Source organism: Aythya marila, assembly GCF_965140915.1.
Source record: "Aythya marila genome assembly, chromosome: 16".
NCBI classification, from domain to species: domain Eukaryota; kingdom Metazoa; phylum Chordata; class Aves; order Anseriformes; family Anatidae; genus Aythya; species Aythya marila.
In genome coordinates, this window is record NC_139057.1 from 2,958,833 (window position 1) to 2,986,475 (window position 27,643).

General features: G+C 40.0%; 2 protein-coding genes and 1 long non-coding RNA gene across 3 annotated transcripts; 2 read left to right on the plus strand and 1 right to left on the minus strand.

Annotated features, from left to right (window-relative positions):
* The first annotated feature begins 5,169 nt into the window (after positions 1-5,169).
* LOC309884196 (death-inducer obliterator 1-like) lies at positions 5,170-18,882 on the plus strand. Its single transcript, XM_082772936.1, has 10 exons — positions 5,170-6,378; positions 7,278-7,437; positions 8,101-8,217; positions 8,432-8,538; positions 9,098-9,261; positions 9,390-9,933; positions 10,467-10,620; positions 11,652-11,741; positions 12,375-12,570; positions 15,634-18,882. The coding sequence occupies exons 1-10, from the start codon at positions 6,005-6,007 to the stop codon at positions 18,750-18,752; spliced, it is 5,025 nt and encodes a 1,674-aa protein (XP_082629062.1). The 5' UTR covers positions 5,170-6,004; the 3' UTR covers positions 18,753-18,882.
* Positions 18,883-19,109: 227 nt separating this feature from the next.
* Positions 19,110-22,841, minus strand: LOC309884493. Its single transcript, XR_014318632.1, has 3 exons — positions 22,702-22,841; positions 21,142-21,237; positions 19,110-19,806 (listed from the first exon to the last, which is right to left on the minus strand). It is a non-coding gene; the product is annotated as an uncharacterized lncRNA (long non-coding RNA).
* Positions 22,399-27,639, plus strand: TCFL5 (transcription factor like 5). The gene is made up of 6 exons (XM_082773515.1): positions 22,399-23,239; positions 24,374-24,560; positions 25,177-25,339; positions 25,965-26,205; positions 26,662-26,803; positions 27,474-27,639. Exons 1-6 carry the CDS (start codon positions 22,497-22,499, stop codon positions 27,585-27,587), a joined length of 1,590 nt encoding a protein of 529 aa, XP_082629641.1. The 5' UTR covers positions 22,399-22,496; the 3' UTR covers positions 27,588-27,639.
* The last annotated feature ends 4 nt before the right edge of the window (positions 27,640-27,643 follow it).

Here is a 27,643-nt window from a genome sequence, read left to right on the forward strand (position 1 = left end):
AGCTCTCTGCAGACGGGGCTGTGGGACTAATTCTGATTACAAAACCTTGCTAGCTGAAAACATCAGATAATAATTAAAAAATAAAGAAGTCACTAACTGGTCAGTAGTCAAATGCAGATTTAGGAGGAGAAAAAAGACTTTTGGGGAAGTAACTTTAGCCTTCCTAATCAGAACAACTTCATCTCAGGAGTTGTTGGACTGGTGAGCTGCTGCCAGAAGAGGCAGTCATGCTACTTCCCCTGTGCTCTGCTGTGTGCTCCTGCCCTCCTGTGCATTGGATACAAGACCTGTGCAAGGACAGCGTGAGTTGGTGCAGCTGGATTGTCTGGCAGAACACTAATCCTGTCAGTAAACCAAAAAATCTGCCAGGGCCGATCCATTTTGTCATAGTCAAAATGGGATGTGAGGGTGTTTTCTTGTTTTTTTTTTTTTGTTTTGTTTAAGATGAGGTACCTCTGTCAAAGGTTGTTAACATATGTAGGATGTAAGTACCTTCGATACTTTGTCAAAACACACACACCACTTCACTATCCTTCAAATGTAGTGAGGTGTCCTGCAGATTTGAGAAAGTACTTCACAGGTGTTCTGAAACACCGAATAGCCTATGTAGTGTAGGTATCTTTTACTACACGCAGAATCCCTGCCATCAAGTAGTTAGGTAGACAGTTGTAATTATAAAGTAGTATTTTAGTTTGTGAGACTGTTAGACTTCCACGAGGCTGAAATATCTGCACATTTTCTGTTGGCTAAAGAAGCATTGAGTTATGTGCTCTACTGTAGAAACATTTCAAAATAGCCATGACGTGAACTGTCAGAATAAAGGATGCTTGTGCATCTTTCTTCTTGAACCTGTACTGATGCTGCTGCCTATCAACCCTGGGAACTTCAATCTACCTTTGTGCTAGTGCCATTTATTTATTTCTTTATTTTATGTGTATATAGTTTTACTGTGATATTGCCATTGAAACACAGGAAGGTTTGGGGCACGGATATGTTTTTTATATACACAATATCTTAACTGCTGTTCTTAGTTCTATCAGCGTGCTTGTTAACTAATTTGAACAGATGATCAAACTATAAGTATGGAATGTAAGCTTAGTATTTCATGTTTTGTACTTCTGCTGCGACCCAAAAGAACTAAAATCATAGCACCGAGGACCGAATTGTACTGTGGTCATTTTGAACCCTGAGCTGTGCTGTCCTGCCGCTCCGTAGTGAGACAGAGGTGCGCTGTCCCACCGGCCTGAAGAGACAAGTCTGGGCAGAAGATAAACCAGGAACCAGAAGTAGAGAAATTCTCACAACCTTATCGTACGCATATTTTGGATATTCATCTTCTAGCTTTTCGAGACTGTTAATTCAAAGTAGTTCAGCTTTTTACCTCAGTGTATTAAGTTCCAGGTGCCTCATTTGACCAAACTGAAAATGTCACTGATAGTTTCTGATCCCTGTTCTCCTTCCTGGGATAGCTCAATGCCTCCTGACAGATAGTGTAAGGTTTGTGGGGTAGGCTTTGGGAGATAATAGAAACAGAAGAGAAGTCAGTGTGAGTCCAGCTCAACATCCCCCTGGGTTTGTGTTCAGTTTGTCAGTACTTGAGACCAGTCCCTAGGGAAAAGTACGGGAACAGTGGGTGAACAAGAAGTTTAATCTATAGTAAGATCTTCACGCTCTTTGGAATGATTTAATGTAGTGTGTTTCATCTTACACTTCAGATAATTTTCACTCAGAAACCTTTGGCAAGGCATCCACTCACAGTGGATCCACATAGCTAGTGCTTCCGCATCCTCCACTTCACTTTGTATTCCAGGCAACGTTTAGCACCCGCTTCTCTGCCTAGCCTTATGAAAATTCAGGTACAGCATCGGTTTTATGGTTCATCTTAACCACCAGCTTGTGTATTGGTGGTGAAACATGCTGGCAGTAAGAGGCAGTGTAGTGCAGCTCGTTACAAGCTTGCGTGCTGCTGGAGGTGCCTACTACAAATGCTCAGCGTCTAACAGAATTTAACGACAGGCAAAGGTGGGAAGGCTGTTTCACTCAGAAATGAGTAGTTGCATTGTTTCTTAGGTAATCCAAATCTTCCCCTTTCTGAGGTGTATTTCTATTCAAGCTTTATGCTGTTAGAGGATTTCTTGAACTGGGCTTCAGAAGGGTGCTCCCTACCTTTGTCCCCCTCAAGTCTGAGGGAAATCGGTTGTTAGACCCTTCCTGATAATGTCTGCTCTCACTGTAGCAGGTATGGAAGACCAAAAGGGTCCGTTCGGTTTGTGGTGAAATTAACCAAAGTTAAATTTCTGCATCCTTCCCGGGAAGCACATAGCTCTCTGCAGACGGGGCTGTGGGACTAATTCTGATTACAAAACCTTGCTAGCTGAAAACATCAGATAATAATTAAAAAATAAAGAAGTCACTAACTGGTCAGTAGTCAAATGCAGATTTAGGAGGAGAAAAAAGACTTTTGGGGAAGTAACTTTAGCCTTCCTAATCAGAACAACTTCATCTCAGGAGTTGTTGGACTGGTGAGCTGCTGCCAGAAGAGGCAGTCATGCTACTTCCCCTGTGCTCTGCTGTGTGCTCCTGCCCTCCTGTGCATTGGATACAAGACCTGTGCAAGGACAGCATGAGTTGGTGCAGCTGGATTGTCTGGCAGAACACTAATCCTGTCAGTAAACCAAAAAATCTGCCAGGGCCGATCCATTTTGTCATAGTCAAAATGGGATGTGAGGGTGTTTTCTTTTTTTTTTTTTTTTTTTTTTTGTTTAAGATGAGGTACCTCTGTCAAAGGTTGTTAACATATGTAGGATGTAAGTACCTTCGATACTTTGTCAAAACACACACACCACTTCACTATCCTTCAAATGTAGTGAGGTGTCCTGCAGATTTGAGAAAGTACTTCACAGGTGTTCTGAAGCACCGAATAGCCTATGTAGTGTAGGTATCTTTTACTACACGCAGAATCCCTGCCATCAAGTAGTTAGGTAGACAGTTGTAATTATAAAGTAGTATTTTAGTTTGTGAGACTGTTAGACTTCCACGAGGCTGTAATATCTGCACATTTTCTGTTGGCTAACGAAGCATTGAGTTATGTGCTCTACTGTAGAAACATTTCAAAATAGCCATGACGTGAACTGTCAGAATAAAGGATGCTTGTGCATCTTTCTTCTTGAACCTGTACTGATGCTGCTGCCTATCAACCCTGGGAACTTCAATCTACCTTTGTGCTAGTGCCATTTATTTATTTCTTTATTTTATGTGTATACAGTTTTACTGTGATATTGCCATTGAAACACAGGAAGGTTTGGGGCACGGATATATTTTTTATATACACAATATCTTAACTGCTGTTCTTAGTTCTATCAGCGTGCTTGTTAACTAATTTGAACAGATGATCAAACTATAAGTATGGAATGTAAGCTTAGTATTTCATGTTTTGTACTTCTGCTGCGACCCAAAAGAACTAAAATCATAGCACCGAGGACCGAATTGTACTGTGGTCATTTTGAACCCTGAGCTGTGCTGTCCTGCCGCTCCGTAGTGAGACAGAGGTGCGCTGTCCCACCGGCCTGAAGAGACAAGTCTGGGCAGAAGATAAACCAGGAACCAGAAGTAGAGAAATTCTCACAACCTTATCGTACGCATATTTTGGATATTCATCTTCTAGCTTTTCGAGACTGTTAATTCAAAGTAGTTCAGCTTTTTACCTCAGTGTATTAAGTTCCAGGTGCCTCATTTGACCAAACTGAAAATGTCACTGATAGTTTCTGATCCCTGTTCTCCTTCCTGGGATAGCTCAATGCCTCCTGACAGATAGTGTAAGGTTTGTGGGGTAGGCTTTGGGAGATAATAGAAACAGAAGAGAAGTCAGTGTGAGTCCAGCTCAACATCCCCCTGGGTTTGTGTTCAGTTTGTCAGTACTTGAGACCAGTCCCTAGGGAAAAGTACGGGAACAGTGGGTGAACAAGAAGTTTAATCTATAGTAAGATCTTCACGCTCTTTGGAATGATTTAATGTAGTGTGTTTCATCTTACACTTCAGATAATTTTCACTCAGAAACCTTTGGCAAGGCATCCACTCACAGTGGATCCACATAGCTAGTGCTTCCGCATCCTCCACTTCACTTTGTATTCCAGGCAACGTTTAGCACCCGCTTCTCTGCCTAGCCTTATGAAAATTCAGGTACAGCATCGGTTTTATGGTTCATCTTAACCACCAGCTTGTGTATTGGTGGTGAAACATGCTGGCAGTAAGAGGCAGTGTAGTGCAGCTCGTTACAAGCTTGCGTGCTGCTGGAGGTGCCTACTACAAATGCTCAGCGTCTAACAGAATTTAACGACAGGCAAAGGTGGGAAGGCTGTTTCACTCAGAAATGAGTAGTTGCATTGTTTCTTAGGTAATCCAAATCTTCCCCTTTCTGAGGTGTATTTCTATTCAAGCTTTATGCTGTTAGAGGATTTCTTGAACTGGGCTTCAGAAGGGTGCTCCCTACCTTTGTCCCCCTCAAGTCTGAGGGAAATCGGTTGTTAGACCCTTCCTGATAATGTCTGCTCTCACTGTAGCAGGTATGGAAGACCAAAAGGGTCCGTTCGGTTTGTGGTGAAATTAACCAAAGTTAAATTTCTGCATCCTTCCCGGGAAGCACATAGCTCTCTGCAGACGGGGCTGTGGGACTAATTCTGATTACAAAACCTTGCTAGCTGAAAACATCAGATAATAATTAAAAAATAAAGAAGTCACTAACTGGTCAGTAGTCAAATGCAGATTTAGGAGGAGAAAAAAGACTTTTGGGGAAGTAACTTTAGCTTTCCTAATCAGAACAACTTCATCTCAGGAGTTGTTTCTTGGTTTCCCTCGGAACCTTTGCGCTGTCACAATGAATGTGTCACGGTAACTCTGCCCACGGTAACTCTGATCTGTAAACGATGCTTCTGGCAAACTGAAGTGGAGCACATTGCGTTTGCTGGTTGGAGAATGTGTTTTGGCTTATTATGTTTTGCTGAATTGTTCCTGTCAGTGCCACAATGTGGACAGGTGAAATGCAACCTACAGAAATGCTTGTTTTTAAAGTCCTGTGCAATTATAACTTCAGTATATGGAGCCTTCGCTTGTAATTTGTAAATTTTCTTGTGCATTATGTGTATTGTCAATATATTGATGTTAGAAAAAACATTAAATGGCAGTTTTGGATATTGTGAATGGAATAGTTGGTGGGAATTAAATAGCCGCAGTTTGAGCAGTGGTTTTAATATTCAATTATTAAATATTATAGTATTAAATCTAGAGTTGAACTGGGAAGTAAATGAGAAGATCTGATAGTTTATAGCGACAGTGTGATACTCATACTAGCAACCAAATGGCTTGAATGTACGTTTAAAATTTTAAGCAATTGATTTGTTGTTTAACTTGACTCTCTTTGCTTGCTCCTTAAAGTAGAAAGTTTGGAGTGAGGATTTCTGCTTAAATGTGAGATATGGGTTGTGTTGCTTTTTTTTTCAAAGACTTTGTGAAAATGTGTTTTTGTTTTTTTTTTTGTTTTTATTTTTTTTTTTTGAAGCTTAATCATGAAGTCCAACTCAGGAATCTTTGAAGGTGGTGTCTTTTTTTTTTTCAAATTTCTTGCATAGCTTGTGACTAAGATTTTCAACCTTTACAACCAAAATGCAACTCTTTTAAACTCTTCAGACAGTCTCTGAGAAGTGCTCTCTGCAGGATCAAAGGCAAATTTCTTCTTAAAAAAGCCAACTTTTACACATTTTTTAAAAAGGCTTTTAAAAAGGCTTTAAAAATGAATGGCTTAAATTATATACTTGGTAGTTCTCCAGAGGTATTTCACAGACTTCCTTATAGATTGACAGCTGGTCTTCATAAACAGGAAGTTACAATGTTAAGTATTTAATACTGCATTTTCTTCTTTGTTTTAACAGCTCAAAAGGAAGAGAAGAGAAAGAAAGATAAAGCGACAGAGTTTATAGGGGCATCAAAGAAAGCTATTGGTTCAGCATCTATGGTGGAGAAACATGCATCTTCCCTCACTAAAAATCTTCCAACAAAGAAGTCCCCTTCCAATTCTAGCACATCACTAATGAAGCAGACACTGAAACCTGCTGGGAGTTTCAAAGGTGTAATTCCCAAGAAACCATGGCCTTCAACAGGCGGCGTTCCTTCAAAACAAGCAGCTTTTTCTCATGACTCGCCAGTTTCCAAAAAACCAGCTGCATCCAGTTTGGCTGGAGGACTCAAAAGGCCTTCGCTGTCTTCCGTTTCTACTGCATCTGGAAGTAGTCAAGCAAAAACACAAGCTAGCCCTATCCAGTCGCAGCCCAACTCACAGATTCGACAAAATATTCGTCAGTCCCTAAAAGAAATTTTATGGAAGAGGTGGGTGGGAATTCAAAGCACTTATTTTATATAGGAAGCTACAACTAGAAGCAAAGGGTTAGCCTGCAGAGCTTTGTTTCTTTCTTGCTAAGTGATACTAAGGGATTTAATTTGTGCTAGAAATTACTACAAGTATTTTTAGCATTAGAGCTTTATTAAAAATAAAAAATCTGATGTCAAATAATTGGGCATGTGAAAAAGCCTTTAAAAAAACGTCACTATCCCATTTGTAGTGAGAGACAATGACAGTTGAAGAATTAAATCACAACATAGAAATGTTTATAATGCAGGTGACCTGAAGCTGATATCTGGCAATGGTGGTGTTTGGAGATGTAGGGGTTGTACGAAGCATAGTGTAGGGCTTGCTGAGGCAGAGGTTCCTTCTTCTCCCAAAGTTAGCAACTGTATTTCATTTTTTTTTTTTTTTTTTTTTTTAAAAAAAGCTGAAACATTGTCCCACAAATATTAAAGCTCTTGTCAGCTGTCAAGGCTTAGGCCACTGTGCTCTGGTAGTGTCTCTGAAGTAGAAATGCTGTTCACAGTGGAGGGTCTAAGATTAAAACTGAAGTGTTTTAGCTCCCTCAGTAGCTCCTGACAAAAAAACAACAACAAAAAACTAATTACAGTGTCATGAGTAGGAGTATTTGTAAGGACTGACCTGACTTGAGTTCCTTAAGGCTGTCTTCCGTGGTCTTCTGTAGACAGTAGCAAAAGGTTGCCATAGTTGACATTTTGAGGTCCTGAGATAGACTTTGGCTTTGAAATGTGTTTTAAGGAAGTCCTCACTGAGTGAATAAAAGCGTGGTTAACTCCTTCCTCTGAAAATTTAGTTTTTATGAATGCTGCCTGAAGAATTCGTGCCTAACGTAAATGCGCATACCCTTTCTTGTTTTTAACAGAGTCAATGATAGTGATGATCTGGTCATGACAGAGAGTGAAGTAGGGAAAGTAGCACTCAATATTGAAAAGGAGATGTTTAATTTGTTTCAAGTTACGGACAACCGATACAAGAGTAAATACCGTAGCATCATGTTCAATCTCAAGGACCCAAAAAATCAGGTTTGGAATTTACTTATACAGTAAACGTACTGAAATATATTCTGTTTTTTAAATAATACATCAAAATCTATCCTCAATGTGTAGTTTCAAGAGAGAGACTTATGAATTATGCTACAAAAAATTGTTTTAAAGCCATTCAAATATTAAATAATCCAGTTGGAATGGAAGTCCAGTTGGATCGCGTGTATTTATTAAGATTGGCCTTTGTAGTGAAATATTTGTTTATTGAATGGCATTCATAGAAAAAAAAAAATGTTTTCTTCTGTGACGTTCTGTAGTTTGTATGGGATACTACTTGTGTACATGATAATTTATCTTTTAAAGGACAAAGAAGCTGGTGCAGATGGAAATAGTGACTAGACAACGTAATTTTAAAAAAAAAAATCTACTATAGATAAGAAACGGGAGTGGCAGTTCATCTCTCGAAATTCCTGTTCAGTAGAATTGATAGTATATTTTATGGTAATATGGAAAATTCATACTTCATGATGATTTCATCATTAGTTTCTGGTTGCTGCACCATTCTAAGTTTTCTTAAGATTAACTTGCATTTTTAATAGGGAATTAAGAAACCTGAAAGGGTTTTGACAGTTCAGCACTGCAAATCATGTTAGTTGCTTAAGCTATTCAGCATGGCAACAAAGTGTGGTTTGTTTTTTTTAGGGACTTTTTCATCGTGTTCTTCGTGAAGAAATCTCACTGTCAAAACTAGTGAGAATGAAACCCGAAGAACTTTCATCTAAAGAACTGTCTGTATGGAAAGAGAAACCAGCCAAAGCGGTAAGCAATACAATTCTCCAGTGTGTCCTTAGATATGAACTAACAGTAACTTCACCAGCCCTTACCACCCATAATTAATATATGGTTTTCTTCCTAATGAAATATGAATAACGTAAGCTGTTTCTCTTCCACTAGCCAACTGATAAGAAAATACAAAATAAAATTATAACATCAGTATGCAGACTTCTTACTAAAGTGTTTTTGTTTCTCTCAGATGTTAGAGTCAAGAACCAAATCACACGAGATCAAGAAAGCAGCTGTAAAACGGGAACAAGTGCCAGATGTAAATATGGAAGATTCTCCCCCGGTGTCTGATTCTAAGTATTAGCTATTGCTTTAGCGTGGAGGTGCCAAGGGAGATAAATGCTAACTAGAGCCTCAAATTTTGTATCAGAAATGCAGGTTGTTTCAATGAGCTGTAAGAATATCACCTAGTAGGTGTGCTATGAGCATTTTCCTTTTGGTTTGAAGGAATGCAACAGCCTAGTATCAGGCATATATATAAGCATGTGCTTCTAAAATATCAGATGATGCGTGTTTTTCAGACCTTTGTCTCAGTTTACAGCAAAATCTTAGCCAATTGTTTTCCCCCCCAAAAATGTAATCAGTATTACAATTCCATATTCTCAGGAAGCAGTTAATGTGATAGTATCTACTTCAGAATTACATGAAATGAAATGAGGACAAATACTATTTGAGAACTCTGTTTGACATGATATTCTTGAACAAATGACAAAAGGGGAAGAATATTTCAAAATTCTATCTTTTTATAAGTGCTGCTCAGAGCAGTAGTTCTGCACAGCCCTTAATATCTTTTTAAAGAACTGGAATTAACGGTTTCAAAAGTATTTTTTTATGATTGAATTTAGCAATCAACCAGAATGTTTTCTGTGTTTGTTCACTTCCAGGAGAAGCAGAAGTCAACCCGAACTGTACAAAATGTAAATAGTGCTCCTTCTCTAGATGTTTTTAGCAGTGTGTTGAAGGATACAACAAATGAACATCGAGCCCATCTTTTTGACCTGAACTGCAAAATCTGTACAGGTATCTACTGTGTTGACTTTCTCTGAAGTAAAAGAATTGTTAAGAGCATTGCTTACTTACTTGTTTTTCTCTTCAGACCTTTTCATTGTTAAAAAGTAATCAAAAACACTTTAAAATTAATTTTGTAGGTCAGATTTCAGCATCTGAAGATGAACTACCACCGAAGAAGATAAAATTAATGGCTTCTGCTAAAAAAGCAGAGTCAAAATCTAAACCAGAAGTTCAGCCAAAATATGAAAGTTCTGCACCATCAGCAGCAGCGGAGCCTGCTAAAGAGGCAGCCTCTGAAAACACAGAGGAAACCGAAGTTGGACCTGCAGCAGAAGCAGTTTCCCAGTCAAGCTTAGAAAGAACTTACATTCCTACAACCCAAGGCCATAACAACACAGATTCTTCATCTGAAGAACCTTCGACTTTTCCTGCCTCTTGCACTGGTGCAGTTGTCACAACTGTAACAGTTTCTGGCCGAGACTCTAGAACAGCAATGAGCGGCTCCTCTGGTACTACGACGACAGCCCTGCGCTCTGGTACTGCATCTGATAAAGTTTCAACAGGGGAGACAAAGCAGGAAATGTCAAAACCAGTTATGACTGTCCCCAAATCAATATTGACAAAACCATCATCCTCACCAGATCCAAGATACTTAGCTGTTCATCAGTCACCCAATATCAGGTGTGTATATTTAATAGTAAGCTAAGCCACTGAATCTTTAGTCTCGCTATGTTCAGTTTGTTTGTCCCCCTTTGCTTCTTACCCTCCCCTACCAATAATCAAAAGGCATGTTCAACTTTAAATCCGATTACCTGAACTTTAAATTATTAATTCATCATCTCCTTGTTTACCTTCTCTAGTTGGTAAAATTTTCTGAGCATCGTTATACATTGACAGTAAAAATTCTTCAATGTGTTGAAGAATTAAAACTTGCAAGATATTTGAAGAAATAAAACTTGCAAGATATTTGACTTTAAATCTGCACGTGCATTCAAATATATTAAGTGTTTGTGAGGGTTGGTTTAAAGCTGCTCCAGACTTTCATCCTATATTGGATGAAAGTGGAAAACATTAACAAAGCACTTACTAAGGCTTCTGTTACTTTATTTTAAAAAAAAGCAAGTAATTGATCAATAAAAGGAGGGAAGAAAAGAAGAAGAAGGAAGCATTCTTACTGTGCTCTATAACGTTTCTCTTTTGGATTTGTTTTGCAGTGTTGCCGAGCCACGCTCACCTCAAGGCAGCGATACTTCTCTCTTCCTCTCTCGCCTCAACACCATTTGGAAAGGATTTATTAATATGCAGAGTGTGGGCAAATTTGTCACTAAAGCATATCCTGTCTCCGGGTGCTTTGATTATTTTAGTGAGGTTAGCACTGACACGTTTATGCGTTTAGATTATATTGCAGTTCCTGTTGTTAGAAAGGCTGGGGTCACTGCGTATGTTGTTATATTGGAAGTGTAACAAAAAAAAAAAAAATTGCATCCCTTTAGTAATCTCCGTTAGTAATAGGAACAGTAGCCCGAGGCGGGGGGAAGGAGAGAGAGCCTTTTCAAAAAAATTCCTCACATATTTGTGAAGAATTCTCACGTCTGTTAATATGTTTATATATATGTTAGTATCTAACATAGAATAATAGCTTGATTTCAAGATCAGTTTTTGACGAGAAGTTCTAGAGCAAGTGTTTTGAAATAGATGCCTTGTTCTGCTCACAAACAGATGGATCACTGATGTGATCTATTAGAAAAGTTTGGCCATTTATTAAAAATATCATCCTTTGATTAACTTTGATGCAACTGCTTTTATATTTTGGGAGGGTGTACATTCAACTAATTAGGTAGTATGACAGCTTGTGATGAAACAACTGAGCAGTTATTTAACTTCTCTGAAGAAGTGTATTTGTTGTGACTGGGGGTTTCAGGCGTGTGGTTTAGGTCTTTTCTTAGGAGGGTTGGTGGCTCTCTTGTTGCTTTTGCTAAAATAGGTTTCATGTCATCATGACAGGAAGCTAACTAGAATTCATATGGGTGCAAAAATTTCAGATAAATTGAAAGTGTAGATAAAAGCTATACTACATATAACAGGTTCCCTGTAAAAGCAAAGCTAACAAATATAATCGGCTGATAGGCATACAAAAGTATTTGACCTTCCACTGCTATCTTCGTCAGGCAGTGCTTTTTCTGTTTTGTGTGTACTGCCAGCCTTCCAGTAATATGCCATAATGAACGCCTTGCATTTTGGAAATAGCCCATCTGAAATTAGGAATGTATATGTGCAAGTTTAGTAAAATATAGTACTGCATTATCGCCTAAGCTACTGGGATGGGGCAATCTGTGCTGGTTCAAAACTGTAGCCTCTCTTTCCTTTTCTTATACGACCATGTGATGCTTCTTGTTTAGGATTTACCAGACACGATTCATATTGGTGGGAGGATCTCACCGAAGATGGTCTGGGATTATGTTGGCAAACTCAAATATTCACTTTCTAAGGTATTTACTTAAAATCCTTTGGAAAACCAGGAAGAAACATACAGCAGCTTTTAATAGAATTTCCTTTTTACTAATTTATATTGATGTTGATCATACCTAGAAAACTACTGCTACCACTTATTCCATTGAAATTTTTGATTTATTGAAGAAACTGGTTTGCCTGTTGAGCTGCCAATCATCTTTTCCCTGTGTAGTAGTTAAACATTCATACAACCTATTGTTTTTTAATGATTGAATATAAACCATCTATTTATTCAGTTACTGAAAATAGAAATTCAATTTTAAAAGACGAGGAAATTATTAGTAAGTGTATGTAATAAGTTTTACTACTTAAACCCTTATGGATTTAGTAAAAATGAAGCACAGTATGCAAACATAATCTAAGAATTTTCCATTTCTTTCATAATTATTTGAATATTCTGAACCTAAAGAGGTGTAGCTTGATGTGAGATACGTAAATAGTTGGTATTTCTGAAAATGACAAAATTAATTCTGGTTTAATATTACCGATTGAATGACAGTATTTTCTTAAATCTTGAGTATTGTGTTGGAAAACAATAGTTGAGTACTTTTACGATTTTATTTGCTGATATGTTACAGGTTGAATTTTTCCACTTTGATTTTGTATTTCAGAAATTGTGTTTGATTCGTTTCCATCCTGTCACAGAAGAAGAAGAACTTGTCTATATCTCTCTCTACTCCTATTTTAGCAGTCGTGGTCGTTTTGGTGTTGTAACTAATAACAAAAGACATGTCAAGGATCTCTACCTGATCCCACTGAGTTCTAAGGACCCAATTCCTTCCAAACTCTTGCCCTTTGAGGGACCAGGTAAGCACAAAATTTAGGGGAGGTTAACTGCTAGGTAAAATTACAAAACGAGTAAATCAGAGTCCAATTGGTTTTGAATGTTTAATGTAAGCATAATTAAAAAAATATAATTTTATAAAAACATTTTAAAAGTATGCGTATAGGAAAAAATTGCAAAGTCAATCATCTCAAGGTGACATGGTCTGAAACTCACATAGCCTTTCCAACAAGATAAATATCTGCTGTTAGGAGGATTTGTTTACCCATAAAATGGAGTACATAGAACAGCCACTATATTGAGACAAACAAGCAAACATTACCAGAACATTATACCGACCCTACTTTCAACAACCCATAAATCTACCAAGTTTTAGGTCCCTACAAGCCATGTGCTGTCCCTTATATCACGTAGGAGACTCTTATCCCACGGAGCAGTCAAGAAATCTGTGAAGACAAAGGTAACGTTTATGGTTTCACTACGTTGTTGTTATCTCATGGTATGTATTACGCTGTGCATGCAATATGCATGTACACGGGGTCTGAAATATTCTGTGCTACCTGGATCAAGTTCCAGACAAATCCCTGACTTCAGAACATTGGTTTTGCCTGGGAGTAGGCAAATTCCTTTTGCGTAGGTGGCAGACAGTAGGTGGTATAGGTTGGTATATATTACAACCTTCTATTTTTAGTTAGTTATCAGCAGTAATGTATGGCTTGAATTTGCTCCATCTTTGTGCGTTGAACATGGAAACAGAAGAAATGAGAACGAATTCAGACGTGAAACACCTTTATATTACAAAATTTGAAGTCATCTTCATCTGAGGATGGAGGCGGTGCATATGCTTAGTTTCCAAATAAGTACCTTTTTTCATATAGAGTAACAGGTTGAGGAGCTTAAGAGCTACAGGTTACAATGAAGGCAAAACTTCATTGTTGTAAGGATGGTTTGCAAAATACTAAACAGTGCAAAATAATTACACATTAAAACACGTAAGGAGCTGACCTTTCTGACAAGCTGACTGTCCTCTACTACCCAAATACAAGTTTAGGACTAAACTCAATAAAGCATTCTCAGGGCTTATATTCATAAACAGATGTGTGTTCTGCCTGGCCAGGTTTTCACATGTTAATGGCATGCAACTTAAAAAACAATAACAAAAAAGCACCACCAACAAGCAATGTAATGCTAGGAAAATACTCTTCTTTCCTGCATGAAATTGCAAAGGGCGCTTGCTTTGTGTTCTTGGACAAGATTTTTCTCATACACTCTGAGCCTGTCTTATCCATCCCTGAACAGTGCACAGTCTACGTCATTGTTTTCAGGCTACAGCTAAAAAGGCAGGCTTGTTGCTACCTCAAGTCATCATGTAGTCTCTATAAGCTGAATGTAAGCACCTGGTAGTCTTTAATTTACCCAGTTCTTGAAAAGTAGGCAAAAACTATTATTCCTGTTTCATAACCAAAAAACAAGAACATGTAAGTGTTAACACTTGGCACAGGGAGGCAGACAGAGTCCTAAACTGTGGGCTAGATTTTCCAGCCTGAATAAATGAACTACATTCCTTTCTGGACAGTAACATATGAGTTTGCCATTGAATTGGCTACGTCTGCAGTCTTCCGCTGTGCTTTTAACCTGCTCTAGGGAAGCATTTAAGTGATCTTCCCCTACTTGCATTCTTGAGCAAACATAGGCTGTCCTTTTATTAGCGATGATCTCTGTCTCTTACAGGGATTCAGAACAGTTTTTTTTATCTTTTTTTACTGTTAATTTTAGATACACAGTCCAATAGATTTTTGAAACCTGCTCGTTTCAGTTATTCAGTGTTTGAGATGCATGTTGTGACTAGTTGGATAAATCACAGGTCTCTGCAGAAGAGCAGATAACCAATACGTTAATGACAGAAGAACAGTGAATGCTTATGAGGAGTTTTAGGGTGAACACAGATTTGAGAGATACTCTGCACGGGTCGATGCTGACCAAATGTGGAGTCATTACTCACATGCTGATAAAGAAAAAATGTAAAGCAGTCACTCAGAGTGAATCATACCTAACTATTGAGTCTCTTCAGAGTGTACACAGTCTTCCCAAGTAAGCTGTCTTTTGAGCTATGCCCTGATGTTATGTATTAATGTAATTTCATCTGGGGTAGTAAACTATAGTGATCAGAATTGCTAGGATTGCTTTTAGGCAATGGGTTGAAAGGAGTTTTTAATTGGGTGAATCAAGGATTTTTGATCCTTTCCAAATAATCTTAGATTCACCAAAGATAATTACATGTTTAGTTCCTGTCCTGCCTCCTTTTGTTGTACATCTTGCCGTCCCTGCCCTCTCACAATGGAGTAATTCTGCTCACATTTCTTACTTAGGGAAGGGTCTGTGGCATCAAACTCAATTCTACAACAGTGTTAAAAGTCACCTTGATGGAATGGTGTAAATGTCAGTCCGGTATTTTAGCACAGATTAGAACAGAAATGTAATTATTAAGTTTAACAATGCCTTGTGCTTTTTGTGTAACAGAAAGTGGAGTGTTTGTATTTTGTTGTTGTTGTTTGTTTGTTTGTTTGTTTGTTTTAATAGCATTAGTTTTTTTCTCTTTATTTCTGGTTCTTCAATTCCAACATAGCCCTACAGAAAGTTAGATTGCTTGTCCAGGTTTTCTCACTTATCAGTATCTCTGTGTATATAAGGTATTTGCAAAGTATTTTGAAAGGCAATATTTGATTGGGGGGGAAGTGGACAACAATAAGTAGAAAGTAATAATACAAAAATAGGAAAACTTTAATTTTTGAACATTAGAGACATTTGCAAGGACATCTTTCAGTAATCATACCTGTTACTGCAATATTAAAGAATATCAAGGGAAAGAATTAAAATATTTTTTAGTTACTGTATACAAATTTATATAAATAGTAAATAAATATAGATACATATGCTTATGAATTAATGTCACTGCGTGAAATTTAGAAGAACTGTTACTGTTATGACTCTCATAGCTGCCATTATATAAAATGATAAGTTCCTATTGAAAACACAGATAAAATATAGTAGTTTTTTACATATACAATCTTTGTGTTTCCTTTCAGGTCTGGAGTCTTCACGTCCGAATTTAATTCTTGGATTGGTTATCTGTCAGAAAGGGAAGCGTCTTGCTACTAGCATGGATACAGTCAAAATAGAGGAAAAGCGCAGCCGAATTCAGGTGCAAAAGGGAAAAGAAACATCGCTGTACTCTAAGGGGCCAGCAGCTTCTTCACAAGAAAAGAAAACTCCGAAATACACACTGTATTCGGGAGATTCAGCTGTAAGTACAACACCACCGGGATTTCCTCCACCTCCACCCCCACTTCCCGTTCCAGAAACCTCATCAGTTACACCTTCAGTAATACTGTCCTCAATTAAGAGTGGAACCACAAGTACCGTAACGCCACCAGTTTCCACTACTGCTTCTACAAGTGCTACTGCTACACCTTCTTCATCCTCAAAAACTGCCACACCTCTTGAGCACATCCTCCAGATACTTTTTGGTAAAAAGAAGACTTTTGAACCTCTTGCTAAGGAGACTGAAACTGTCCAGTCTTCAAATCAGGAAGCTCAAGCAGCTGTGGATGGAGGTGTGTCAGCTGTTCCTTTGCTAGATCCCATTGTACAACAGTTCGGACAGATGTCAAAAGACAAAGCTATAGAAGATGAGGAGGATGACAGGCCATACGATCCCAAAGAAGAATATGATCCAGAGAAAGCTTTTGAAATGCAGACTGGTGAAAGCAAAAAACTGTATAGTGTGGAGAAGCCCAGTAACACAGCAGAACTAGAGGTTGAGGCCTATGATCCGGAAGACAAAACTATCTTGGAATCTATCTTGGAATCAAAAGTTACTGTTGATGATTTACCTAACAAAATGTATACAGACACTAAAAACACTTCTGTGGAAACACCTGCTTTGTATGTGCCAGATTTATTTGTGCCTTCATCCTTGGTGGAACAGCAAAAAATGTTAGAAGAATTAGACAGACAAATAGAAGAGCAGAAACGACAAATAGAGGAGCAAGAAGAAGCCCTCAGACAACAACGAGCAGCTGTTGGTGTTTCAATGGCTCACTTCTCGGTGTCTGATGCTTTAATGTCACCTCCACCAAAATCTTCCCTACTAAAGACTGAATTGTTCCATCAGGACCAACAGGCTGCGCAAAAAGTAGATTTACCTTCCAATCAGCAAGAACAAGTTTTAAACCAGAGCTGTGACCCTCAAGCGAGTTTTCCAAACACTTTGCAGACTTCACTTGGTAAGGAAGATAAAACTTTAATTCCTGCTACTCAGCTTAGTTACGGTGGTGATAATTGGGTTTCCAGTGAAAAGGCTCCTGCAGTGCTGCAGGAAGAGGCACCTAATAGCAAATTTGAAAATACTGTTCAAGTTACTTTGGAAAATGTGAGTCAAGCAGTTTCTGCAGAACCTTCTACATCCAAGCCTTTACGTAAAGTGCTGCTTCCGACACCTCCAAGTACGTCTTTTCAGCCTAATTTCTCCACATCTAATGACGGTCAGTCTTTGCAAGATATGCACAAAGTATCCTGGTCAAATGAGGCAAATCCAATGTTTACTTCTCAGGAAAAGGGACCTGGTCACTTTGAACCAGACAGGGGTCTTTCTGCGGTGCAATACGAAGAACAGAGAAACCCTCAGCCTCATCAATTTGTAGAACAAACTGAATCTCCACCAGTTCAGGGTGAGGGTGGACCTCTCCCACAGCACTTTGAGGAGAACCGAGCTGGAGGTCCGTTTCCTTTGTCTGGGCAGAAAGGAGGACCTCCAGCACCACTGATGCTCAACGCACCCGGAGGACCTCATGGACCTAATTTTAGAGGCCCAGCGCCACAGTTCTCAGAAGAGCATGGTTCTCCAAATAACGATGGACAAAGAGGATCTGCCCCTGGAAGATTTGGAAGTCAAAAGGGTCCCATTCCTTCCTTGTTTTCTACACAGCATGGACCACCATCTCTGTTTGGTGATAACAGGGGCCCTGCTCCGTCTTATCACGGTGTTCCAAGAGGAATGTCACCATCTCAGTTTGAAGATCATAGGGAGCCTCACATGGAACAAAGGGAATTCTCAGATTCCCAATATAACGAGATGATCAGGCCTCCGGGACAGTTTGAAGGCCCTGATCAACCTCAGTTCATGGGAAACAGAGGACCTTCGCCTTTTCCTTTTGGAGGTCAAAGGCGACCCCCACCAGCTCAGTTTAAAGGACAGAGAGGAGGTCCGCAGTTCGGAGGGCCTAGAGGTCCAGCCCCTAGTCATTTTGGGGGACCAAGAGGGCCTCACCCAAATCAATTTGAAGGGCAAAGAGGTCCGGCTCCAAACCATATACCCGGCCCACGAGGACTTTTGCCACAGCCATTTGAAGAACGGAGAGGAGGGAGTCCACCACCCAGGTTTGCCAACCAGAGAGGTCCAGCTCCGCTTCAGTTTGGAGGACCAAGAGGAGCCACACCTCCAATGTTTCCAGAACAAAACGAACCTCCCCCTTCCAGATTTCATTTCCAAGGTCAGTCGCCACAAAACATGAAGCCAACCCCAAGACCACTCCTGGACCTTCCCAGTCATCCACCAGGCCACAGAAAGGAGATGTGGGAGGAAGCTGGGCCGTCTGCACCTCTTTCTGGTATTCCTGGGCAAGGGCCTGAGTCAGAAGGACAGTGGTCAGGATCTGACTTCCGAGAAGGCAAAAATCTTGAATTTAGAGGCCAGACATTTGAAGGGAGACAGAGAGAGAGATACGAAGGAGGAAATAAAGACAAGGTTTTAGATCAGCCAGAGCCTCAGCAAGCAGATAATCGACAAAGCAGACCCTTTGAGGAAAGACGAAGGGATCGAGAACATGGCAGACCTTGGGAAAGAGACCGTGGCAGAAACTGGAACAGAGACAGGGACTGGGAGAGACACAGAGACAACACCTACAGGAGACGTGACAGAGAACGATCAAGAAGCAGAGACAGCGATCGTGACAGAGACCGAGACCAGGATCGAAGCAGGGAGAAAGAAAGAGATCGAGACAGAGATCAAGATCGTGAAAGAGGAAAAGATCGGAAAGATCGGAGTCAAAGTAGGGAGATCGGTAAAGAGATGAAGCCAGAAACACCTAAGGAAGGTCAGAAACCAACAGAAGCAGAAGCTTCATCTTCCACTAATCAGTCATAGAACTATAACTGCTGTTATATTTCCCATAGATAATATACAACACTGCAAGGACTGAGTCAATGTCTTCAGTATATACTGTATATTCTCACCTTTACAAAAATGCTGTTGTAAATCTAGCCTTACAAAATGTACTGACAAATTAGCAATTTTTGAACAACTGTGAATGAAAATATTCAGGTAGGTAAAAGGCAAGAACATACTGGACTTTCACTTGCTGCATTTTGTGCATAATGCTTTTCTTATAAAAATTCACAGCGTTACCTGTTCTGAGATTTTGTTTTTTCTACTTGCATCTTTATCTTAAAATTTCCATTTACAGTACAGAAATGGAAAAAGTCTAAGAAGAGCATATTGCTTTTTAAAATTATAAGGTTATGTTTTCCAGTAACTTGAATTGTAATTTTATAAGAGAATTTAATCAAGACCTTAGGAGCCATACCTTTACATCTCAGGTATGTGATATTTTGGTGTCAAAGTTGTTCTTACAGCACACGCTTTAAAAAAGGAGTCAAATATTGCTGTCTTGTTTATTTTACAATGGAAGGGTCATGCGTATTTAGGAGAAGGCTGCAGAAGAACAGTGTTACTGATTATTGGATGGAGGATTTGAAAACGGAATGTTATAAGCTTAAAGTGCACTATCTTCCTTTTTATATACAGGTATTTTGTGTTTTGAAATCCATCTGTTAAGTGTACAACAACGAAACAAACCGTACCTAGTTTTTCATGTGGATGAGGGGTTTTTAATTTCACATTTTTACAAACCTGCAATTAAAGAGTATATAAAAGTAGCACCTTTATAACCAGCAAAAAATTTTAAAAATCAGACATCTATTGGCAAAGAGCTAAGACTACAAATGAATTGGTATACCAAAGGAAAGAAAAAGAAGTTTGTTAAATAAAAGAAGTTTATTAAATGGGCCATTGAATTTATTTCTTCGATTGAAATTAATTATGTGGAGCATTTCTTGGGTTTTCTTTCGGCAGAACTTTGCTGGAAGTTTAAGAAATGTCTCCATTTTCCTGTACTTTCCAGTCTAAAAGTGTTTTTCTCCTAAAAAAAAAAAAAAAAAAAAAAAAAATTGTCACTGTTGTCAGACCCTGCTTATGCTGGTAGTGTATATAAGACTGTCCACTGAAAAAGGTATAAAACTGCACTAAGTTTGAAAAGAAGATTGGTAATACTTAATGTGATTCAAGAGGGAAATTTTTCACTGTGAAATACATTACTCTGCTACTTTTCATGTATTCTTCAAGTATGTAACTCTAAAGAATGAAATAAAGAAAACCCTGCTGGTTTACATTTTGACCATGTAAATTACAGCTGCAGAAGTATTTTGATATTTTTATAAAATAGTTTTGCAAATGTAAAATTAGATTCCTATAAACATTTGCATCTTGAAGTCTACATTACAAGTAGCAAGTATGTCATGTATCTCACTACAGATTTTACAGTTCACATTGGTGCATCTTACAAGTCCTTATACATCGAGGATTTGCTGGTTGAAATGATCGTCTGTATTCCAAACCTGTAGACAAAATGTTAAAATGCAAAGAGGCGGTATTAAATGCAAACATCTACTATGGCGTAAGATTTTTCTTAATGAGATGTTTCTAATTTAAAGACACATAAAAGTATGCAAAAAGCAAGTGTGTTTGTTTAGGTTTACTTGATAGAAATTCCTATAAATTGTATTTTATATGACAAAATATATCACTGTACATTAAAATATGGGACTTCACAGGTTTTTGTTACGATAAGTAGAATAAACATCTACAGTGAAACGTTGTCCATTTCTTAAATCTGTACATGTGTATTATTTTCTAACTAGCTTTGCTACTTCTCAACATGCCACCACAAGAGGCTGATGGCACACAAGTTTCATTTCCATCTGTTTAACAAAAGGTATTTTACACGATGCCACCACGCCCAACTGATACTTACTTGTAGGTGTTCTGAAAAACATGTGAAAGTCTGTTCTTGTGATTTTTTCTCTCAGTTCTAACACGTGCCCTAATTTATTCGGAAGATTTTGTTGTTTGAGTTACTTTCAGATTTTACACCAAAAAGATCTGGAGAAATGAATAATTAAGTAATTTATTTTGGCTTTGAGCTATGGAAATACTAGATTCCCGGACCTTTCATTGTTGTGAAATAGATGGGTGAAAGTTTTCTTTTTCCTTATAGGAAACACTCTTTTATCACAGATTAGTTTGGAGAATCTGTTCACCATTAAGGAACCGTAAATGCACCTCGCTCATTTTCATGGCATGATGCAGTAATACCACTTGACAACTTCGGAAGACCGGAAAGGGGCTTTTGAGTCGGTTTACATCAGAAAAGTTTTTACACACAGGTGCATTACCAAGGCGTTTACCTCCACCGTACCTGCGTGTAGCAGGCTCCTGCCTCCAGTGCTGCGGAGACGTGCTCCTCGGGGGGGGGGGGGGGGGAGAGAAAGGCAGAAAGGGAGGAGAGAGCATCCTGCGACAAAGAAACAAAACACACGTGTTAATTTCAAAACATCGTGGCTTTTTTCTCCCACGATTTCCCCTCCTGATGGCTGGTGCGCGGGTGGGCAGCTGAGGCAGCCCCGGGGCCGTGTGTGTAGCCCCAGCTGGGGCCGCTGAGCTCCCATACGGCTTTTTTTTTCTTTCTTTCTTTCTTTTTTTTTTTTTTTAAATAATTTTATTTTTATTTTGGCTTTATTTTGGCTTTATTTTTAGGCACCGGGAGCGGCTGAGGCCACACAGCCGCCGAAATGAGCGAGCTTCGTTGTGCTCAGCAGCTGAGCTCTGCCGCCTGCTCTGCGGCTGCGGTTCCCTCAGCGAAGGCTTTGACGTTCTCCGACTCGTGTTAGGCGATGCATTCCTGCACCGTTCGCATCGAATGGGGAGGCTTGACGCAGAAAAACAAAAACGAACAAAAAAAAAAACCCTTAAAACCTTTGCAGCCTTTCCTCCCCTCAGCACTCCTCTGCCTTCCCCTCGCCGTTCCCTCACAGACCGCGCTCTGCGCGCCCACCCCGCCACTTTCTCCACAGCCTAAACTGAAACAAAACGCAAAGCCCTCGAAGCCGGGACCAGCAAGGAGGGCTCAGCACCCGTCCCTGCGGGGCTCGGAGCCCGATGGTGCCCGGCAGGACGGCGAGGGGCCGAGCCGCCGCCTCATGGCGGTTGGCGAAGCCGCCCTCAGGGCGCAGGCGCCGGGAGGGCGGCGGTTGAGGGGCGGTTGGCGGCGGCTCTTTGGTCGGCCGGGTGGGCTTGGAGCTGCCCCGGGGGAGCCTTCGGTGCCCTCAGCGCTAGGGTGGGCTGAGGGGGCGGCGGGGACCCTCCTGGACCGAGCCCGGGGGTTCCTCGACCCCTCTCCGTCCCTCCACCGAGGGGCTCCCCCCGGCTGTCCTCAGCCGGAGCCCGTCTCTTGGCGTCCCCCAAGGGTCCCGGAGCGGGGGCTGCTGTGAGGGGGCTGCGGGCGAGCAGGCAGCCCGGAGCCCCCCCGGGTGCTGGCAGGTGAAATCCCTCCCGTGAGCAGCGGTGTCTGGAGCTGGGGGTGCTCGGAGCTGGAGCCTTGAGTCCTCGTGGTACTGGAGTTACAGAATCTGTATTACGTTTATGTATTGCTATTATTGCTTTTTTTTTTTTTTTTTTTTTTTTTTTTTTTATGGCTGTTATTGATAATTTTTACGGGTTTTACGGTTTAGCGTTTGAAAAAGGTGTTGGTAACTGGTTAGGCGCGCTGTAGGCATGTCAGGATCAGGATCAGCCCCAGAGGAGCCTCGGACCTCCAGTCCTCCCAGCACGGCCAGCGCTCCCCAGCCCGCTCCGGCTGCTGGCGGACCTGGAGGCTCAAGCAACGTTGCCTTTGGTGAGCAAAACCTTAGTTTTACCACCACAGACCTCAGCCTGGTGGAGATGACAGAAATAGAGTACACCCAGCTCCAGCACATACTTTACTCACATGCGGAGGGACAAGCTGCTGAAGGTGAAGTAGAAGCCAGGGTCGGTTCTGCTTTCTTAGCTGGCAGCTCTGCAGAGCTGCCTCTGCCCCAGGCCTCGGCGAACCCCGGTCAGGATGGGTGTTCCTCAAACAGCTCTGGGAGCTGGGCGGTTTTCCCGGTTATCTGCCAGTCAGCATTACCCCCCGACGGCAATTTGCTAAGTTCAAACCCGTGTGTGGGCCACGTTGACTTCCAGGAGCTCAGAATGATGTTACTCAGTGAGTCCAACCCCCCTGCGAACCAAGCAGATAAAACGCCCAAGGGTAGTAGCTCTGCAGAAGTCGCAGGACACAGTTTAGTAAAGGTTAAACATGGTGACAGTTCTGTTGGGACGAATAAAGAAAACATTCCTGTCGAAAATTCGGCACTGCCGTCAGAGTCTAGATCTAAATCTGCAGTCAGAGTTCGATTGGAAGACAGATTCAACAGCATCCAGACAGAAAACCCCAGATGCCAAGAACCCCAAGAATCTGGAATAACTCTTAACAAGTGTGTTGTAATTAATTTTAGCTTATGTTATTAAGATACGTATTTTCATAGAGTTGAAAACTGTTTTTCTAACTAAAAGTACTTCAGTACTTCTTTAATACACGAGCTGATATGAGTTGGGCTTTTGTAAACTGTGCCAGTCACACGTGGCTGCAACTCCACTGACCTCTGACTACTTCCTTCCCTATATTGCATAAATCACAGAATCACAGAATCACAGAATTTTCTAGGTTGGAAGAGACCTCAAGATCATCAAGTCCAACCTCTGACCTAACACTAACAGTCCCCACTAAACCATTTCCCTAAGCTCTACATCTAAACGTCTTTTGAAGACTTCCAGGGATGGTGACTCCACCACTTCCCTGGGCAGCCTGTTCCAGTGCCTCACAAACCTTTCAGTGAAGAAGTTCTTCCTAACATCTAACCTAAAACTCCCCTGGCTCAACTTAAGCCCATTCCCCCTTGTCCTGTCACCAGGCACGTGGGAGAACAGGCCAACCCCCACCTCGCTACAGCCTCCCTTGAGGTACCTATAAAGAGCGATAAGGTCGCCCCTGAGCCTCCTCTTCTCCAGGCTGAACAAGCCCAGCTCCCTCAGCCGCTCCTCGTAGGACTTGTTCTCCAGGCCCCTCAGAATGTGGTTACAAAATTAGTTAATTTACAACTTTATTCTTGATAACAACACGTATCATAAATAGAGGCGAGAGAAGAACATGACCTACTTTAACTTGCACCTTGTTGAAAGCAAGGTAGCTTTTGATCCTAATAAAACGAGGAGAAGTTGGTTGTTATAATTAATGATATAACTTGGAGGCCTCACTGTGAGGAAAAATTTCCAGCAATAATACTGCCCTGTAACTCTATTAGTGTGCTGATAAAGTGTTTTATTGAGCCATAAAGCAGAATAAGATACCTTGCACAGAATAAAATGCCTTGTCAGCTGATTTTATTTTTTTTTTGTCGGTGAGGTAGGAGATACAACAGCAGTAATGATTTCTTTTTACAGTAAATGGAAGTGGGTTCTAGGTGATAGTTACTAGACCATGTGTAGCTATAAACTTTTCTATGCACCTTGTTTTTCAAGTAATCAGTCTTGTATGTTTTTTTTGTTTGTTTGTTTTTTTGTTTTTTAAGTTTAGTAACATTGATTCGACAGCCAGCAGAACTGATAGGTGTTCCTCTTCATCAGCATCAAAAAAAGTGTGCTACATTGGTGAAAAATAAGACCGTACCTACCGCACCTTCTTTACAGTTCACGTATCCATTGTTTACTATGAACACGTGTTCTGCTTCTGGGAGTGCTAATCCTTCACAAGCACAGGTAGGTAGATAATATATTCTGCACTGGTTGTACTCTCCTGATTTCCAATGCTAATAGTGTTAATCTTTTGAATGTCATAGACTTCTAAAGTCTTGTGTTAAAGTGTGCCTTGGTTTCAATAGGCACGAGTAGTATGATCTATAATTTAATTAATTTATTAATGTGTTAATCTGTAATGCTATCTAAAGTAATTCAAGCCATTGTGTGGTAGTGTCATATGTAAGTGTGCATCGGATATTAATCAGTAGGCCATTAGATTTCTTAAGAGAAAGATTTTATTTTAGTATATTGGCTTCACTTATTCAAGAGGAGAAGATGTTTAAAAAGTACTTTTTTTTTAAATAAAAAAAATAGAAAAATACTTTTTTTTTTTTTTTTTTTTTTTTTTTCCCAAACTCACAGTAAGCTCTGAAGCAAGAATGATAGTATGGCACTCAGGAAATCTCAGAGTTGTATTAAAAAAAATAAATCATTCTGTTAAAATCCCATGCAGAAGTAATTGAGATTTCTCATACGCCATTGAATCAGGAAGCTAAAACTTAAGAAATTCACATGAAGATATCAAAATTCTCCTTTTTATGTAATCCTCTAAATATTTCATTTTTGGTTTTCACAGACCTCTGGAACATCTTGCACTATCTTGGAAGCTGCCAAACATCAGGACCTTGGGATACCCAGAACGTTTTCTTTCTGTTACCATCAGGAAATTGAATCCACAAAGCAGACAGTAGGTGCTATGAATAAAGCTTTGCCTGAGGAAGTTTGGATTAAAGTTGGAGGTAAAACATTTGTCTTCTTTATACTTAGGTTTCTCTGTCCTCCAAATCTGTATTTTTTTTCCCGAATTTGTGTATTTTCCACGTTTAATGTGATTGTAGTTATTCACATGTGCTGTGGTCTTTGTCTGAAATGTACTGTAGGCAATATGGAACTAGATTTCTCCCCACCCAAAAAAGTTCAACACCTGTAATTTTAGCTATACTTCCAAAATTGTGTAGCACTTCTAGCTTGAAATGAGAAAACTTGAGGCTCTAAAGTATCTCTGAAAGGCTTGGCCTAGAGTATGTAATTGGATTCTTTCTGCATTTTTGGCCCCAAAGTTGATATAACAGATCCAGTTACCCAACTAAAGAACAGTTAAATTACTTCTTTAGGTTCTAATCCAAAGGCAGGCGTGATCTCAGGAGGTTGGCTGAGAAAACAGAAGCTAGGTGGATTTTGGAACAGCAAGCAGTGCCTTGGGGCATAGGACACGTGTTACTGTAAGAGGCAGTCTAGGTTAGCCATAAAGCTTCGGAGATTATTCCACATAAAACAAAAAAATAAATCTTCAATGATCAATATTTTCCATGATCAATAGGAGGGTTTTCAATGGGGTCTTTTCCTCTTTGTTTTGCAAAGAAGACACGTTATGCAAGCAAGCACTAAGCAAAAGAAGTTGCAGCCGAGTAAGCCCACTGGAAGCAAACGTAGATCGCAAACCTCTTAGTGACATTCAAAATATGTGTGATAGCCAGAGCGCTGCGCCTGCACAGGGCTCCTGGCAGTCAGCACAGTCCAACCCAAGCGTGCAGGTGCAGAGTGGTACACAGGAAGGAGTTGCTCAGCGAAGAGAAAGACATAACCGCATGGAGAGAGACAGAAGGTAATTTCTATGAGAGGCTGCAATACAAAGTTTTTGAAGGCTAAAATACTGATACTGTAATACTCCCATCTTTATCCAGAGGTAGAGGTAAATCTGACACATTTGTTTTACTCACAAGAAAAAGAGATGCAAGTGGTGAGGGTTTGGTGTCAGAGGAAAGAAAAATTATGTTTAATTGTGGGCTGCTTTGTTGTTTTTTTGCTCTATAAACAAAAAGAGTATTTTAAAACATTTAACCAGCTCTAGAATGATAAGGAAACTAACATGCACATAACATGACTAATTTACAAATGTAAAGTTTGTAGTGAACAAAAGATAGCTAGATTAAAATAGAACAAAATGCAGTCCCCAAAGTTTGTGGCTTGTAGCAGATGCGAGTAGTCTTCCTTCTTTATTTTTTATTTTTTTCCTTCCTTCTCTCCCATCTGGATGATAACCTCTTGTATTTGTCTTTAGGCGCAGAATCCGGATTTGCTGTGATGAACTGAATCTGCTGGTTCCATTCTGTACCGCTGATACTGATAAAGCAACAACATTACAATGGACAACAGCATTTCTCAAGTACATTCAGGAAAAGCACGGCGATTCGCTGAAACAGGTTCGAATCCAGTTTCTTTTTTGTTATTGATAGAACTGTGAAGCATTTTAAAGTTATTGTAATGTAGCTCATAGTATATGGGATGCTTCTGATGGATGCTATTTGTGAAGGATCATTGAGCTCTCCTTTTTGGTTTGTTTTTGACCAGCTGCCCTCAGAACAGTTTCAGTACAGTAGTGTGGTGTCCTCAGGGTTTTCAAATTTGATTATTTTTTAGCTAGTGTCACGCTCAGGAATTGTGCTGTCTGGACGTTGTAGAATTAGGGTCTTGAGTCCTTTCTTTTTTTCGCCCCTCCCTTTTTCTCTATTCCCGTTTTGTTCACAGAGGTATCATCTAGCTAGCTTGCATGAACAGGTAGCTACATGGTGGGGTTCGGGAGCTGAATACCCATGGTATCTCAGAATGGATGAGAGTAGGAAAGGGTTATATGCACTATAAGATTTCATGTTCCTACTGCAGTACTTGCAGCCCATGAGTAATTCTGCCTCTGCCAAGTATCTTAAGAGAGTAGCTGGAGTGTGTATAGGAAAACCTTGTCAAGATACTGGCATAGCCGCTCAGCAAAGAAGGTGTATCTGGGTCTTTTCAAGACACTAGTGAAACAAAAACATACGTCTCAAGTAAATACTTACGTTAAGCATAATTATTTTTTATTATTTTGATTTTTAGGAATTTGAGACTGTGTTCTGTGGTAAAACAGGCAGGAGACTAAAAATAGCAAGTTCAGACTCGTTTGTAACATGTCCACTGCAGGAAAACATGCATGGAGACCAAGTAGCTTGAACTGACTGCTTTGAACTGTATGGAAAGCATGGATAAATAAGTGACCCCCGTTTTTT

Bases quoted from the DNA above. Each gene is read 5' to 3' on its own strand.
- LOC309884196 (XM_082772936.1), top strand. From the start codon at position 6,005: ATGGTGGAGAAACATGCATCTTCCCTCACTAAAAATCTTCCAACAAAG. The intron at 7,438-8,100 runs GTTTGGAATTTA...TGTTTTTTTTAG, and splicing joins TCAAGGACCCAAAAAATCAG to GGACTTTTTCATCGTGTTCT. The intron at 9,262-9,389 runs GTATCTACTGTG...TTAATTTTGTAG, and splicing joins GAACTGCAAAATCTGTACAG to GTCAGATTTCAGCATCTGAA.
- TCFL5 (XM_082773515.1), top strand. From the start codon at position 22,497: ATGTCAGGATCAGGATCAGCCCCAGAGGAGCCTCGGACCTCCAGTCCT. The intron at 23,240-24,373 runs GTGTGTTGTAAT...TTGTTTTTTAAG, and splicing joins TCTGGAATAACTCTTAACAA to TTTAGTAACATTGATTCGAC. The intron at 26,804-27,473 runs GTTCGAATCCAG...TTTGATTTTTAG, and splicing joins ACGGCGATTCGCTGAAACAG to GAATTTGAGACTGTGTTCTG.